Here is a 12,791-nt window from a genome sequence, read left to right as displayed (position 1 = left end):
GCAGGGAGCACACAGCTGCCAGGACCTGCAGGACACTCAGCTGCTGTCCCCTGTCCCAGCTCTGCGAGGAAAACCCGGGGAATGCAGTTCTGCCTTCAGCAAAGTGAACCCCTCAGTTTATGTGCTGCAAAATAATGTTTTCCCTTTTTTTATAAGCGGGAAAGTTGCCATTTGCTGTTCCTTAGGTGTCTAATGGGCTGGAATTAGTGTTCATTTTCCTGTGCTGTGCAGTCTGAGGTTCAGCTGGGGGATCCCAGCGCTGACAGCTCCTCTCAGCACTAAGTGGTTATCTTGTTCAGAGTATTTCCTGATGTGCTGAACTTGAGCGTTTATGGTCTGAGGGGTAAAATAGCTGTGAAATCAATTAGCACTTTGTGTTTCCTTGGCCAGTCAAGAGAGGCAGGAGGAGATGGATGTGGAGAGGATTAGGGGGAAGGGATTCTGCCAGCACAGAACCACCAGCAGCATCCCTGCAGCAGCCACTGTGCTGATTTTGAATTTCAGAAGAATTTAAATTAGAAATTCCATTTCCCTTCTCTTCCATCTCACAGCCTTGAAACCTTCAGTTCTAACCTTGAATTTGGCAGGACTGGGGGAGGCAAATAGGTATTACAGAGGTTTGGAAAGTGCATTTGACTGTTTCTTGTGCTAGAAATATTTATTTCTTTTAATAACTGAGTTTTAACTTTTCCAGCAGACATCATATATGTTCACAAAAGATTTCCTCTTGCCTCTGGGATATAATCTTTTCATCCCAACTGGCTACTAGCTCAATGATCTAAACATTCCTACAAATTGCTGATATTAATCTCTGTGTCGTGCTCTTCACTGTGCCTTCCTTGGAGGCAAAATAGAAAAGGAAAAGAGGAAAAAATCAACTACTTCTGCCAATTCTGCTTGATGAGAGGAATTCCTGAGCTCTTTCTGAGTGCTCAAATCCACAGAACCTGGAGAGGCAGAGCTCTGGATACATGGCAATAGATGGGTGAAATGGGACAGTTGAAATGCAAAAGGACAGGAGAAAGGCAATCACTGCAATTAATGATGGAGAAGGGGAAGGGAAAGGAAAGAACTCCATCAGCTGTGCAGTGCTGCCTGGCCAGGGAAAGTGGAAATCAGCTGTCCAAGCTTTGGTGCAGCTTTGACCACATTACATTGCATTGCTGCTCTCAGTGATTTCCTCCTGTCAATGATCCCCTCAGCTCACCCCAGCAGGGAGAGAAGTGGCTGTGGGCTCCTGGGCACACCTTGGCACTGGGGCAGCATTTTCTTTCTCCCTGCTGTGGATCCATCTTTTTCTCATTTGCTAATTGAAATGAACTGTTCCTCCCAAAACCACATGCCTGGGCTGCACTTATGGTACAAAACCTTCTGCTGTTATAAATAAACTACACAAAAATCACCCTTTTTTTGGGTTACAATACTCTTTTGCCTAAGGCAGGGAGAGCTTGTCAGGGGAGGACTGAGGATGAAATGTTTTGTCATTTTCTGGGTGTAAAGTTCAGTATTTTTCCTGGATGAAAGTTTGAAAGGGTTTGGTGTTTCAAGAGGCAGCATTGATTCCAGCAGGAACTCACTGCTGATGGGGATGGAAGGGAGAGTAACCAACTATGGCAACTACTATAATTTTAAATGAATGCCCCAAACTTCTATTTTAAATCCCATATTACTGCTAAGAGACAACGAATACAGACTGCCTTCATGTAGGACCTTCCAGATGAGAATCTTGTTATTACCTCTGGTTGTCTAATATATTCCAAAGTGCTGTGGATTTTGAAATCCTTTGCTTAGAAATATTGCAGTAATTTTTAAGTCGTGTGCTGCTCTATCTCAGGGAAGAACATATATTCACACAGAGACTATAATTTCATTTAGTAGCCAGGCAGTCCTGCTTTATTGCACTGGTGACTCACTATTTTCCAGAGCAACTTGGCAGTTCAACTTCTCTTTCAGACAACTAAAAAATTTAGGATGTGTGATGTGTACTTGACTTAGCAATTTATTTCACCAGGAAGGAAAACACGAGCAAACAGGAAAATAAAAGCAAGATTCTCTGCAGTGCTGACTGCTCTTCCCAGTGGGAAAGAGACATTGGAGTCAAAAGCTTCAGAACCCAGAGGATGGAAAATACTTGATATTTCCATTAGTCTGACAGCAGAACCCCTTTCTTTTGGGGTAGCTGGTATTTCATACTGGGTGTCACCATCCTGCTGCTTGGGAAAACTTCACTGAGCTTTCCAGGGCTTTGCTCTTTTCCTAAATTTTGATTCCTTTTACAGCGGAACAAAAATATAAATATTGAAAAGAAAGGCTTAATTATTGATGGTCCCTAAGTTGAGTGAGTCTCGTGGTTTCAAACCTTGACACAAAGGGATGGATAATGGTTTTTGCCTTGTCTCCTGCATTGTGCTGCTGTACTTCCTCCTTTGCCCTCAAATGCACATCCTGAGATTCCTAAAGCTGCATTTTGCAGGATTCCAGGGTACCAAGGCTGGGTGGTTTAGCCTGTCACTCCCAAAACAGCCCAACTCCCCTGCAGCCCATGATCAGCTGCAGGGAGCATCCCAGCACTCTCCTTCTGCCCTTTGCCAAGGACACATGGCCTTCTCTGCCCATCACACATGACCTAATATCCCACAAGGCTGGCTTAGCTAACTCAGGGGTTTTCCTCTGTTTTCCCTGCGATTGCAGATCATTGCTTACCAGCCCTACGGCAAGTCGGTGGACTGGTGGGCATACGGTGTGCTGCTCTACGAGATGCTGGCTGGACAGGTAAGCCTCACCTGCTGCCCCTGCCAGGCTTCCCAGGCTCCCTAAAGCTCTGCACCGTTAGAGGGTAAGACTGAAGCCTTTCATTCTGCTGTTATCTCCTTGTACTCTTGGCTGCCTCGACTGGGAATGTATTTAGGCTTTAAGCTCTTTATGTTGCACCCACATAATCAAGCTCTGCCTTTGAATGCAGCTCCTTTGTACTGCAATAATGTTATAAATAGCCATCTTAGGATTGAAAGGGAGACACTTGAGCAGGAAAATGCATGTCAAGTGGAAGAAATACCATTTAGTAGTTTGAAACCACGGGGAAGCATAATAAGAGTGTGTGTATAAGCCCTGCACTGCAGTTAAGTCCCAAGAATACAGTTTTTGTACTGTGTGTCCTGGGGGTAAAATATGAGTTTCTCCACGTGGAAATGTGCTCAGTTACAGAGCCCTCATTCGGCACAGTTAATGAGAGGCTTCTCCCTGAGTCACTCGGGGAGGGAAGCAACACTGTGCTGCAATAAATGGCAGATAAGCACCAACTTTAAGGAATTCTATTCATCTTGAGCTGAAAAAGATTCCTGCAATTGGCTTTTGGTGAATGTTAGCTGAAGGCAGGCATTTCCAGAGCTTAAAATATTCATTTGTAACAAATGCCTTTAATAGGTTCTCTGCTCAGTTCCAGTGGACATTTTTAAAGGTTTAGCATGTAGCAATCACAGCTGTAAACATTTGCAGGCTGAATTGCAAATATTTGCCATCAGGATGCTTTGGAGAAATGGAGATTTGCTGTTAGCTGGGTCTTGCACAGGACCCCATCCTGGGGGTTTATCCATGGGCACTTCCTACCCCTGTGTTCTAAAATGTAGGGCAGCCCTTTCTTGTGATAGAAGCTGAATTTCCAGCCACGACATAAAGCAAGCTGGAATTTAACTGGAATTAAGTGAGGAATGGATATACCTTAGCACAAGGTAATTGAAAGTCTCCAAACTTCATCCTGTTTTGCCTGTCTGGTGCACAGTAGCTTTAAAAACTGATTAAAGCTGATCACAAAGATAATCCTGCACGCATTTCATTAACCTGGCTGCCATTCTGGGGACAGAAATGAACATTTCTCCTTGGTTTTGATCTGAGACTGTCAAGCACTAAAGCTCTGGGTCAGAAGATAGCCAGGCTGCAGATGGCTGGAGCCTGGGGGTGTCCCTGGGCAGGACCACTGCTGTGTGCTGATCTCTTTGGTATTGCCATGCCATTCAGAAAAAACAAACAGCAAAACTCAATATTAACTCACTTGTGACTTATTTTCAACAGCCTCCGTTTGATGGGGAAGATGAAGATGAACTTTTCCAGTCCATAATGGAGCACAATGTTTCCTACCCCAAATCCCTCTCCAAAGAAGCTGTCTCCATCTGCAAGGGGGTGAGATAAAATTGAATGTGCCATTAAGTTCCTTTTTGGCAATCCCTGGTGAATAGCTGGGTTTGCCTGGCTTTGACACAACACTGCAATATTTTAAAGTGCAGCTCCTGCCAGGCAGAGCTGAGCTGTGCTGTCACTGGGTGTCACTGGGAGGTGTTGGGCTCTTCCCTCTGTCCCTGCTTGTTTGATGGGAAGAACAAATGTCAGGATCAGGAGCTGCCAGATCCAGAGCAGAATTTATAAACAGGACGAGGGTGTGAAGAGTCTCCTCCTGCTTTGCCTCTCGGCCCATGGCAGCACAGCCCTGATTCTGCTGGGTGAGATTTCTCAGCTTGGATGGAGAAATTCCAGCGACTCCTCAGCCCAGAATGCCTAATGACAGCAGCAGAGCACAGGAGTTTGGGAGAAGCATTTTTAAATGTAGGTGAGGATGAGCTGATGTGAAAATCTTCAGCATAAATGCAAGCAGACCATGGGGAAGTCCTGACCCAGTGGTACCTGTGTGGCCTAAAATTGCCCTTGATTCTAAATTAATTGTTTTCTACTTTTGAGGGAAAGAATAGATTTGACTTCAGAGGATTATCTTAGGGAAAAAGAATTCATTTGACTTTCCTTTGAGTCCAAGTGATTCTCCAGAGCACCATCAGTCTGCAACTTTTCCAAGAACTGGAGGCTCTGTTATCTGTATTTTCTCTAGAACTGGAGGCTCTGTTATCTGTGTTTTCTCCAGAACTGGAGGCTCTGTTATCTGTAATCAGTTATCTGATGTCTGACTTACACTGATAGAACACCTCTACCCTTAGTTAATTTACTATTTACATTCTTCCCATCCTTTGCAACCATTTGTGAAGTACTGTACATGAGTTGGATATTAGTCCCTTAAAGACAATAATCAAGGAAAAGAAAAGGTTTTTCGAACAAGAAGGTAAAATTAAGTACCACACCAGTTTTGGAGCTTATCCCAGTGGAGATGTGCTGGCCAAGAAAAAATAAAGATGATGTGTTTCTGTGAAGTACCTTCAGGTTGTTGCCTTGCAATGACAATCAGATATTCCATGGGCACAGTCTGAATTTGATGGAATTGCCCTGATTTCAGCTCCCTGCCTGCTGTCTCTGGGTGTTCCTGCCAAGGGAGGGCAGAAAGCTAAAATTACCCTGCACCTGGAGATTTAGGGCAAGTCTCTGTGATACTGACATGTTCTTCATCTGTGTTAGACTGACAAATCCATCTCAGGTTTCAGTGGCACTTCTCCTGAGCTGAGAAGTCAATAGGAGGAAGTCCCTGAGCCCTGCAGTCAGGGTAGCTCAGCAATGCAGCATTGAGCACCACAGGGCAAGACAAACATCCCCACTGTGCTCTTGGAACTGATCTGTCTGCTTGACTTCCATTCCACTGATTGAGAGTTTGTTGGGTTTGGTAAATGCATCAGCTTGGGAAAGAATTCACATTACTGCAATCAATACTCCCATTTTCTTTTATCACCTGCTGTTAAAGCCAGGGGTTTGGAGAAGGTAGCAAAAAGAGGGAAAGTTGCTGTTAATCTTGAAGAAGGCTGTGATTCCAGCCCAGTGCACAGCCACTTCCCAAACCTGCTCAGAGCTGCTTTTATTTTAGGTTCCAAATTGGAATCAGATCAACTCAACATTTGGAAGGAGACTGAAGTGGTACAGCTAAGGTTTTAAGAAGATCTGTTGAGGTATCACTCCCAGCAGTGCATTAATCATATATAATTTGTAAAAGAGCTTTAAAAAGTCCCCACAAAACTGAGAGTTTAAGGCTACATTGCACAACTCCCAATGTACACACCAATGGAAAATGCTGAGGAGCTGGTTAATTAGGGAGCACATTTCAGCTCCCAAGCACGCCAGGCTGCTGGGTTTGGGGCTGTTTTATTTCCCCAGTTCTGCCTCATCTCTGCAAGTGGGTATAGTATTGACCAGGATGTCATTAGGATGCAAGGGAGGAAACCCAGATGAGACGTTGGCAGCTGCATGCCAGAGAATTGGAGGCTCTGTAATGAGATGTCTTGAACGAGCCCCAGAAAAATGAGATGGGACTGGGGGGGTTGGGCTTCATACAGCTTTAGTGCACTGCAATTTATGATGTTTAATTGATTGTTGGGATAGGGCAGAAGCTGTTCTGGAGATCTGTAAGACTGAACGGAGAGATTGGAGGTGAATCCAGGGGTGAGTTGTGAGGCAGCAGGGATGGCTGGCAGAGTGTCCTGGGATGGCTGGCAGAGTGTCCTGTGGGCACCACCTGCACCTCCAGCAGCAAAGCTGGGGAAAATTTCCCCAGTGTAGCTCCTAATTTTGCTGCTGATTTGCTGTTTCCAGTGCTCAAACAAGAAAAGTCTTCAAAACAATTAATTTTAGCTTTTCAAAACAATTTTATTAGCAGCGTGTGTCTCCAGGAGAGGAGCAAGAGCACTGCAAGCAGGGGAGAGTCTCTCTCACTTCCATTCCAGCAATTAAATAGAATCATTTGGTGTTTTCTTCCCAACAGCTAATGACTAAACATCCTGCCAAACGCCTTGGCTGTGGCCTGGAAGGTGAAAGAGACATCAGGGAACATGCTTTCTTCAGGAGAATCGACTGGGAGAAACTGGAGAACAGGGAGATTCAGCCACCCTTCAAACCCAAAGTGGTGAGTGCTGCAGCTCTGTCCCTCTGGCCTGGCACTGCTCTGGCACTGCTCTGGGCACAGCTAAAGGACAAAACTGGAGCAGGGAGACTCTCTGGGACTCTTTTTTCACTCCCCATCCTACAGCACTGTCTGCGCAGTTTGCTAGAAAAATCCCATGTTTTTTAATGATTTGCACACGTGTATCTACAGGAACATTTTAGAAATCCAAGCAAGTGGAAAGATGTCCTTACCCTGAGAGCTGTTTGCATAACTGAATTGGAAGAGCTTTGCTTGTTGAGACAGAATTTCTTTCAGCATGCACTGTACTTTCTTGACAGGCAAAGAGAAGTATTTGCACACAGGAATACAAGCTTTAAGGAACAGCTGTAAATTGTTATGTCCTGACATTGAATCTTTCTTCTCTAACCCTTTTATTTTTCAGCTGAGAGGCCTGGCTGGCTTTGGGGTGACTGGTCTGTACACTGATTTATTTGCCAGTACAGACACACCAGTGAGATATCACAGACTAATGAACAGGGGAACACCAGTACCCAAATTATTCTTCACTTTTTTCACACAAATGACTTTTTCACATCACCAGGAGGAGAGCTGCAGCTGAGAAGGTTTTTAGTGCCTCAGGAAATACCTTTTAGATGTGGTGTGGGTTTTGCAGGCAGGGAAGGTGTCAATAAGTGCAGAACTCCTGAGGTGCTCCAGCCCTGGCCAGCGATGCCCAGAGCTGCCTGTGCCCAGGGAGCTGCTTTTAGAGCACATTTCATGGCAGATTTGGATTACACACTTCCAAAGCCAAATTTAAAGCTGATCATAAAGCAAATCTGCCTTCACATCTGTAGTTTTATTAGCTCAGGAGCTGAGTGCTCAGAGTCTCCTCGAAGTTAAAGTAACAGCAGCATGAAGGGACTGAGAGCCTGCAGGATGCTCTGCTGCCATCCTGGCACCTCCTGGCTCCTGCTGGCAGCAGCTCTGCTCTGTGCCCTGCTTACCCTGACCTGCTTTATTTACAGGCTGCTAGTAAAGCACACCAGGAGGATTCCCACAGAGCTCAACTCCCCCAGACAAAAATAACTCCAAATCCCAGTCGAGGATTTCCATTCCCTATGCACAACACATGGATGGTGATTGCTGATTCTGTTTATATCAGGATCACACAATTATGGAATTGTTTATGTTGGAAAAGACCTCTGAGATCTCACCTGTGTGGGGATGCTCTCCCTGCCCAGCCCTCCTGCCACCCCAAGGACTGAGGCTCTGCTGGCATTTGTGAATTTACAGGAGTTTGCAGCCTGTTCAGTGAGGAGTCAAAGTGTATAAATGAATTGCATTAAGCTTTTTGCAGATCACAAAGGAGACACAGACTAACACAGAAAACTTAATTTTGTGTGGTAAAGCTTTTAAAAAGAATGAAACGACTTGACAAAGAAAGTATCTCTTGCCAACCTATGTTTGTAAAAATATTTCCTTTTCCCTTTTGTATCCCAGCAATCCTGAATATTTAAGCCTCTTTATCTCGTCACCTCATGCTGATGGATGGAAACCTTGCTGACTGCTTTTCATCAGAATCCAGCTATTAAAACTTCTCATTTTAAAGCTGATCACAAAGACAATCCTGCACACATTTCATTAACCTGGGGACAGAAATGAGCATTGCTCCTTGATTTTAATCTGAGACTGTCAAACACTGAAGCTCTGGGTCAGAAGATGCCCAGGCTGCAGATGGCTGGAAATCTTTGAAAATTTGTTGAAATTTTGTTGATTTTGTTGAAATCCCTGAAAAGAAAAATTTTCTCTCAACTACTCACCAGAAATGAGGGAAACCCTTTGCATGTATCTCTGCAGAGCGCTGGGAATGCCAATGCACTGCTGACCTTTTTCAGCCTATTTTTCTGTTTCTCTCCTTCCCTGCAGTGTGGCAAAGGGGCTGAAAACTTCGACAAGTTCTTCACGCGAGGCCAGCCGGTGCTGACGCCTCCAGACCAGCTGGTCATTGCCAACATCGACCAGACGGATTTTGAAGGCTTCTCCTACGTGAACCCCCAGTTTGTGCACCCCCTGGTAGAAAATGTAGCATGAAACAGAACAAATCCCTGTGGGGAACAGCTGTAACCCTACACTTTTTAGGCTTTTGCCTTGCTGATTCCACTGGGGCCTGGAAATTGTAGGGTTAGAGGGTGGGAGGTGAGGGAAAGGCCACTCAGTCAGGATTTGGGCTTTGCAGCAGCGACCTTGTCTTAACAGGAGATAAATTAGTGTTCAGTGCCCACTTTTCCTTCTAGGAGTCGCCAGTGACTTGTCCACACTTACCCATGGTTTGGTACTTAAGGTATTTTGGAACTCCCCACTCTCCCTTTGCTCCCTTCTGCACTCTGCTGGGTTGGAAAAAGAGATCTAACACTTGGTGTGAGTGAGAATTCATTCCCTGGGGAGCTGGGAGGATCTGCTGGTCCTGCAGAGACTTGGGGCAGCAGGAGCAGCAGAGACTGGGTGGGGTCAGCATGGGGAGAATTTGCACCAGCGTTGCTGGAAGTGTTTGGGAAATGGGGCAGGAAAAAGCCAAATTGGGAATGGGTGGGAGAGGGGAGGAAATCCAATCAGACCTGAGGCTTGGCAAACCCATCCTGAGATCCCAGTGAAAGCTGTCAGGGTGGCCACATCTCTAGGGGTTTTGCTAAGAGTAGCATGTGATAAACTCAAGGGTGAAATTTTGTCTTTAATAATAATAATAATGATGATAATAGTAATAATTTTAATAATACTTTTGTGAATTTTAATCTCCATGAGATTATTCTGTGATCCAGGGTGCCATTGTCTGTTCAGTTGGTTTAATTTACATCGCTCCTCGAGTTTACTGTTAACTGGTTCTAATACCAATATTTTACTATGAAATTTATTAACCTGGAATGTAAAACAAAACTGTAATTCCTTAAATCTTATTTACATGTGTTTATTTATAGTCTGCAGTGTAGGGCAGTAAATTGAAGAAAGCATTATGTGTACTAAATTAACAAAAAATGCAGCCCCGAGTGACTTCCTGATTCCTCCAGAATAACTCATGAAAATCAAGTGAGATTTAGTCTTAAAATAATCAGTTTTAATTCAGAAAACTTTGGGCTGTAGAATAATCAAGCCTGAAAGAAGCAGCACCTAAAACTCGTTTTATTGATAGAATGGAATTTAATACGTTTTACATATGCTTCATGCAATGAATTTTGCATGTTTAGTAATAACTCTTAATAATAAGGGTTAATAATAAGCAGGTCTGTATTACTGACATAATCGTATCAAGCATAAAGAGTATTATAAAAATTTTATAAAACAACTTGTGCTTTATTTGTGGAAGTTCTTGTTCTGAATGACACCATTTAGATTTAGCTAAATGTTTTCTTGCTATTGTTTTGATTTTTACTTTAGGTTTTGAATATTGTTACTGGCTTAGGGTATAATCTCTTTTTTTTAAAGTAGATATACTTTTAAATAATAATTGCTACCTGCAGGTTTTATACGAGGTTCAATTAGGCTTTCATTTCACATCTGCTTATTACTTGCAGAGAAGGAAATAGACTTTATTTGCAATGATGAACACTGTAATTAATGCAATCTTCTCCTCTCCTATCACTTAGATAAAAAATTTTGATATTTCCTCTTACAACTTACCAGAAGATATTAATTCAAATACCAGTAAATAATGTTTTGTGCATATTTTGGTTTTGTTACAGCATGTAAAATAGTAGTTGGTGCATTTCCCTTTTTTTTCCCTCCTGCCTTGATCCCATTAGCAGCCACAGGCACTTTCTGTCTGTCAGATGTGCATGATGATGCCAGAAGCATGATGTCTCTGTTGCTGCATGCAGACTGATTACAGTTTTTCCAGCATGTAAACATATTCAAAAAGCAAGATATTTGCCATAAAAGACTTCAATTTATACTAGAATATGTAACAGGGCGGGGTGGGAGGGGAACCTATTTCTAATGATCTTTTATGACAATAAACCATGGAACCTGTGCCAAAGATTCTGTCAGAAAGTCCCAATGCTGCCAGGGGTGGCCAGAGGGATGGGCTGAGCTGGGCTGAGCTGGGCTGAGCTGGGCTGGGCTGAGCTGGGCTGAGCTGAGCTGAGCTGGGCTGAGCTGGGCTGAGCTGAGCTGAGCTGGGCTGAGCTGAGCAGATGAGGTTGGATGTGGAGGGAGCTGTGTGGTGTTTCTGCACCCACAGAGCCCTCAGAAACCTGCCTTTGGGCTCAGCATGTGCCATTTCCACTCTGCAGGAGTCCCACTGTTGCCCCATCACTGTCATTCTCCATCCCCAGCTCCCTGGAGGATCTCAGGGTGACAAAGTGACACCCCAAGGTGTGCCTCACCAGGGACATTGGCCACTGACAGAACTCAGGCTGTTGCCTAAGCAAACAGGACTCAAACTTGTCAAACACTTTAGGAGTAAAACATTTAAACTATTCTGTGTCAAATACATTGTCAGCCAAGACTGGGAGGTCATTTTCTCCTTTGTGTATTATACACTCCAAAAGTGATGGTATTCCCCACACAGCATGTGGCCTGGTGCAGCATTCATGCCTTTTGCCTTTTTTTCCCCTGAATATTATTAGTCTGCCAGTGGTTAGTAAAATCTGAGTATCGTGCTGTAGAAGATAATAGACTGAATTAAGATAGCAGATTACAGAGTCTCAGATTCTAATAAAGAAGGGACTCAGCCATGCCAGTCTGCCAAGAGGTGCCATTGCATTTGTTTTGACAATGTAAAATGGAAAAAGACACTTTTGGAAAGGGAAAATACAGGGAGAAATACCAGCACACTGTTCTGGGGAGTGAGGAGAGCAGAATGGGGGCAGACCAGGAGATCCCCATGGCAGATCTTCACCTTTTTAAGAATTCCCACAGGCTGCTCAGAATCCAGAAATTTAGAACAGCAAGGAAAACCTGAAGTATCCAGCCAGAATTTTCCTGTCTTTTTAGAGACAGATGTTATTTATATAATATTTTTCACAAGATTTGGTTTTCTAGAGAGCATGTATCAACAGAAGGAGAGGCATTAGAGCTGCTTCTCCATACCGACTGCAATCCCAACACCCACACTGCCACCAAGATTCCTGAAAGGCAAATTGAAAATTGCACTGCACTGAAGCTGAGGTGGAAGTTCTGGGAGCTGTCATTGAAAGTTGTGCTGGACTGAGCTGAGGGGGGAAGTTTTGGGAGGTTTGTTTCCATGGCTGTGCTCAAATCCCAGACACTTCCAGGGCACCCCATTCCTGCTGGGGAGGCACAGCTCTGCCAGGGAAAACTTCCAAGGGGTTTTTGGGGATCAGATGGGACTGAGCTGGCTCCTAGAAAAATTTCTTCATCATTCAGGCATCAGAATGTTTTTGTGCCCCTTTGGGTCACCAGAGGAGGGTGATGGAATTCCAGGACAAGCCCTGACCCACCAGCCAGGCTTGGTGCTCCTAGCGAGGGTGGAACATCCACGAGAAGGAAAGAACACATTCCCTGAATAAAATACTCCTTCTTAAGCCAGTTTAGGGGAGAAATGCAATTGAGCTTTCTGATCCTTCCTTCCTTCCAGAAATACGATTGAATTTCCTTTTACAAACTGAAGAAAGTTCTTCTGGAAATCAGCTGTTAGTTAAAAAACTCCTCATCATGTCTGAATGCTGTTGGCCTTTGAAACCCTTCCTGTCTTCTGGGGTGAACCACATTCAATCATTCTGGGCTTCTGTAAAATTCATAAGGTCAAGCAAGAGAGGAACTTTTCTTCTAGCTGAAAGGATGACATGTCCAAGGATGGAGTGGAATCACTTGGAAAGAGTTTTCTCAGCCAGTGCATCCGGATGCAATTCCAGATAAATGCCAGAGGAGACACAGGCAGTGAGCAGAGAGGGAAGATCCTCCTTGCTGTGCAAAGCACAGCATTGAAAATAATAATAATAATAATAATATTCATCCAATAATAAAGCTCTGATAC

The 12,791-nt window shown here is 44.1% G+C and overlaps 1 protein-coding gene across 3 annotated transcripts in view; it reads left to right on the top strand.

Moving 5' to 3' along the window:
- The window catches only part of PRKCA (protein kinase C alpha), a 119,297-nt gene extending 108,563 nt beyond the window's left edge, over positions 1 to 10,734 (top strand). For all 3 annotated transcript variants that reach the window (XM_085077339.1, XM_085077338.1, XM_085077340.1), the window contains 4 exons: positions 2,692 to 2,772; positions 4,069 to 4,176; positions 6,683 to 6,823; positions 8,729 to 10,734. In XM_085077339.1, coding sequence (XP_084933465.1) covers positions 2,692 to 2,772; positions 4,069 to 4,176; positions 6,683 to 6,823; positions 8,729 to 8,893 — 495 coding nt within the window. In that variant the 3' untranslated portion in view covers positions 8,894 to 10,734. The remainder of the gene's footprint in view (positions 1 to 2,691; positions 2,773 to 4,068; positions 4,177 to 6,682; positions 6,824 to 8,728) is intronic.
- Positions 10,735 to 12,791: the final 2,057 nt, after the last annotated feature.

This window comes from Lichenostomus cassidix, chromosome 18 (genome assembly GCF_008360975.1).
Source record: "Lichenostomus cassidix isolate B80296 chromosome 18, HeHo_3.0, whole genome shotgun sequence".
NCBI classification, from domain to species: Eukaryota; Metazoa; Chordata; class Aves; order Passeriformes; family Meliphagidae; genus Lichenostomus; species Lichenostomus cassidix.
The sequence above is the reverse complement of the archived record's forward strand: the minus strand, read 5'-3'. Positions and strand labels throughout refer to the sequence as shown.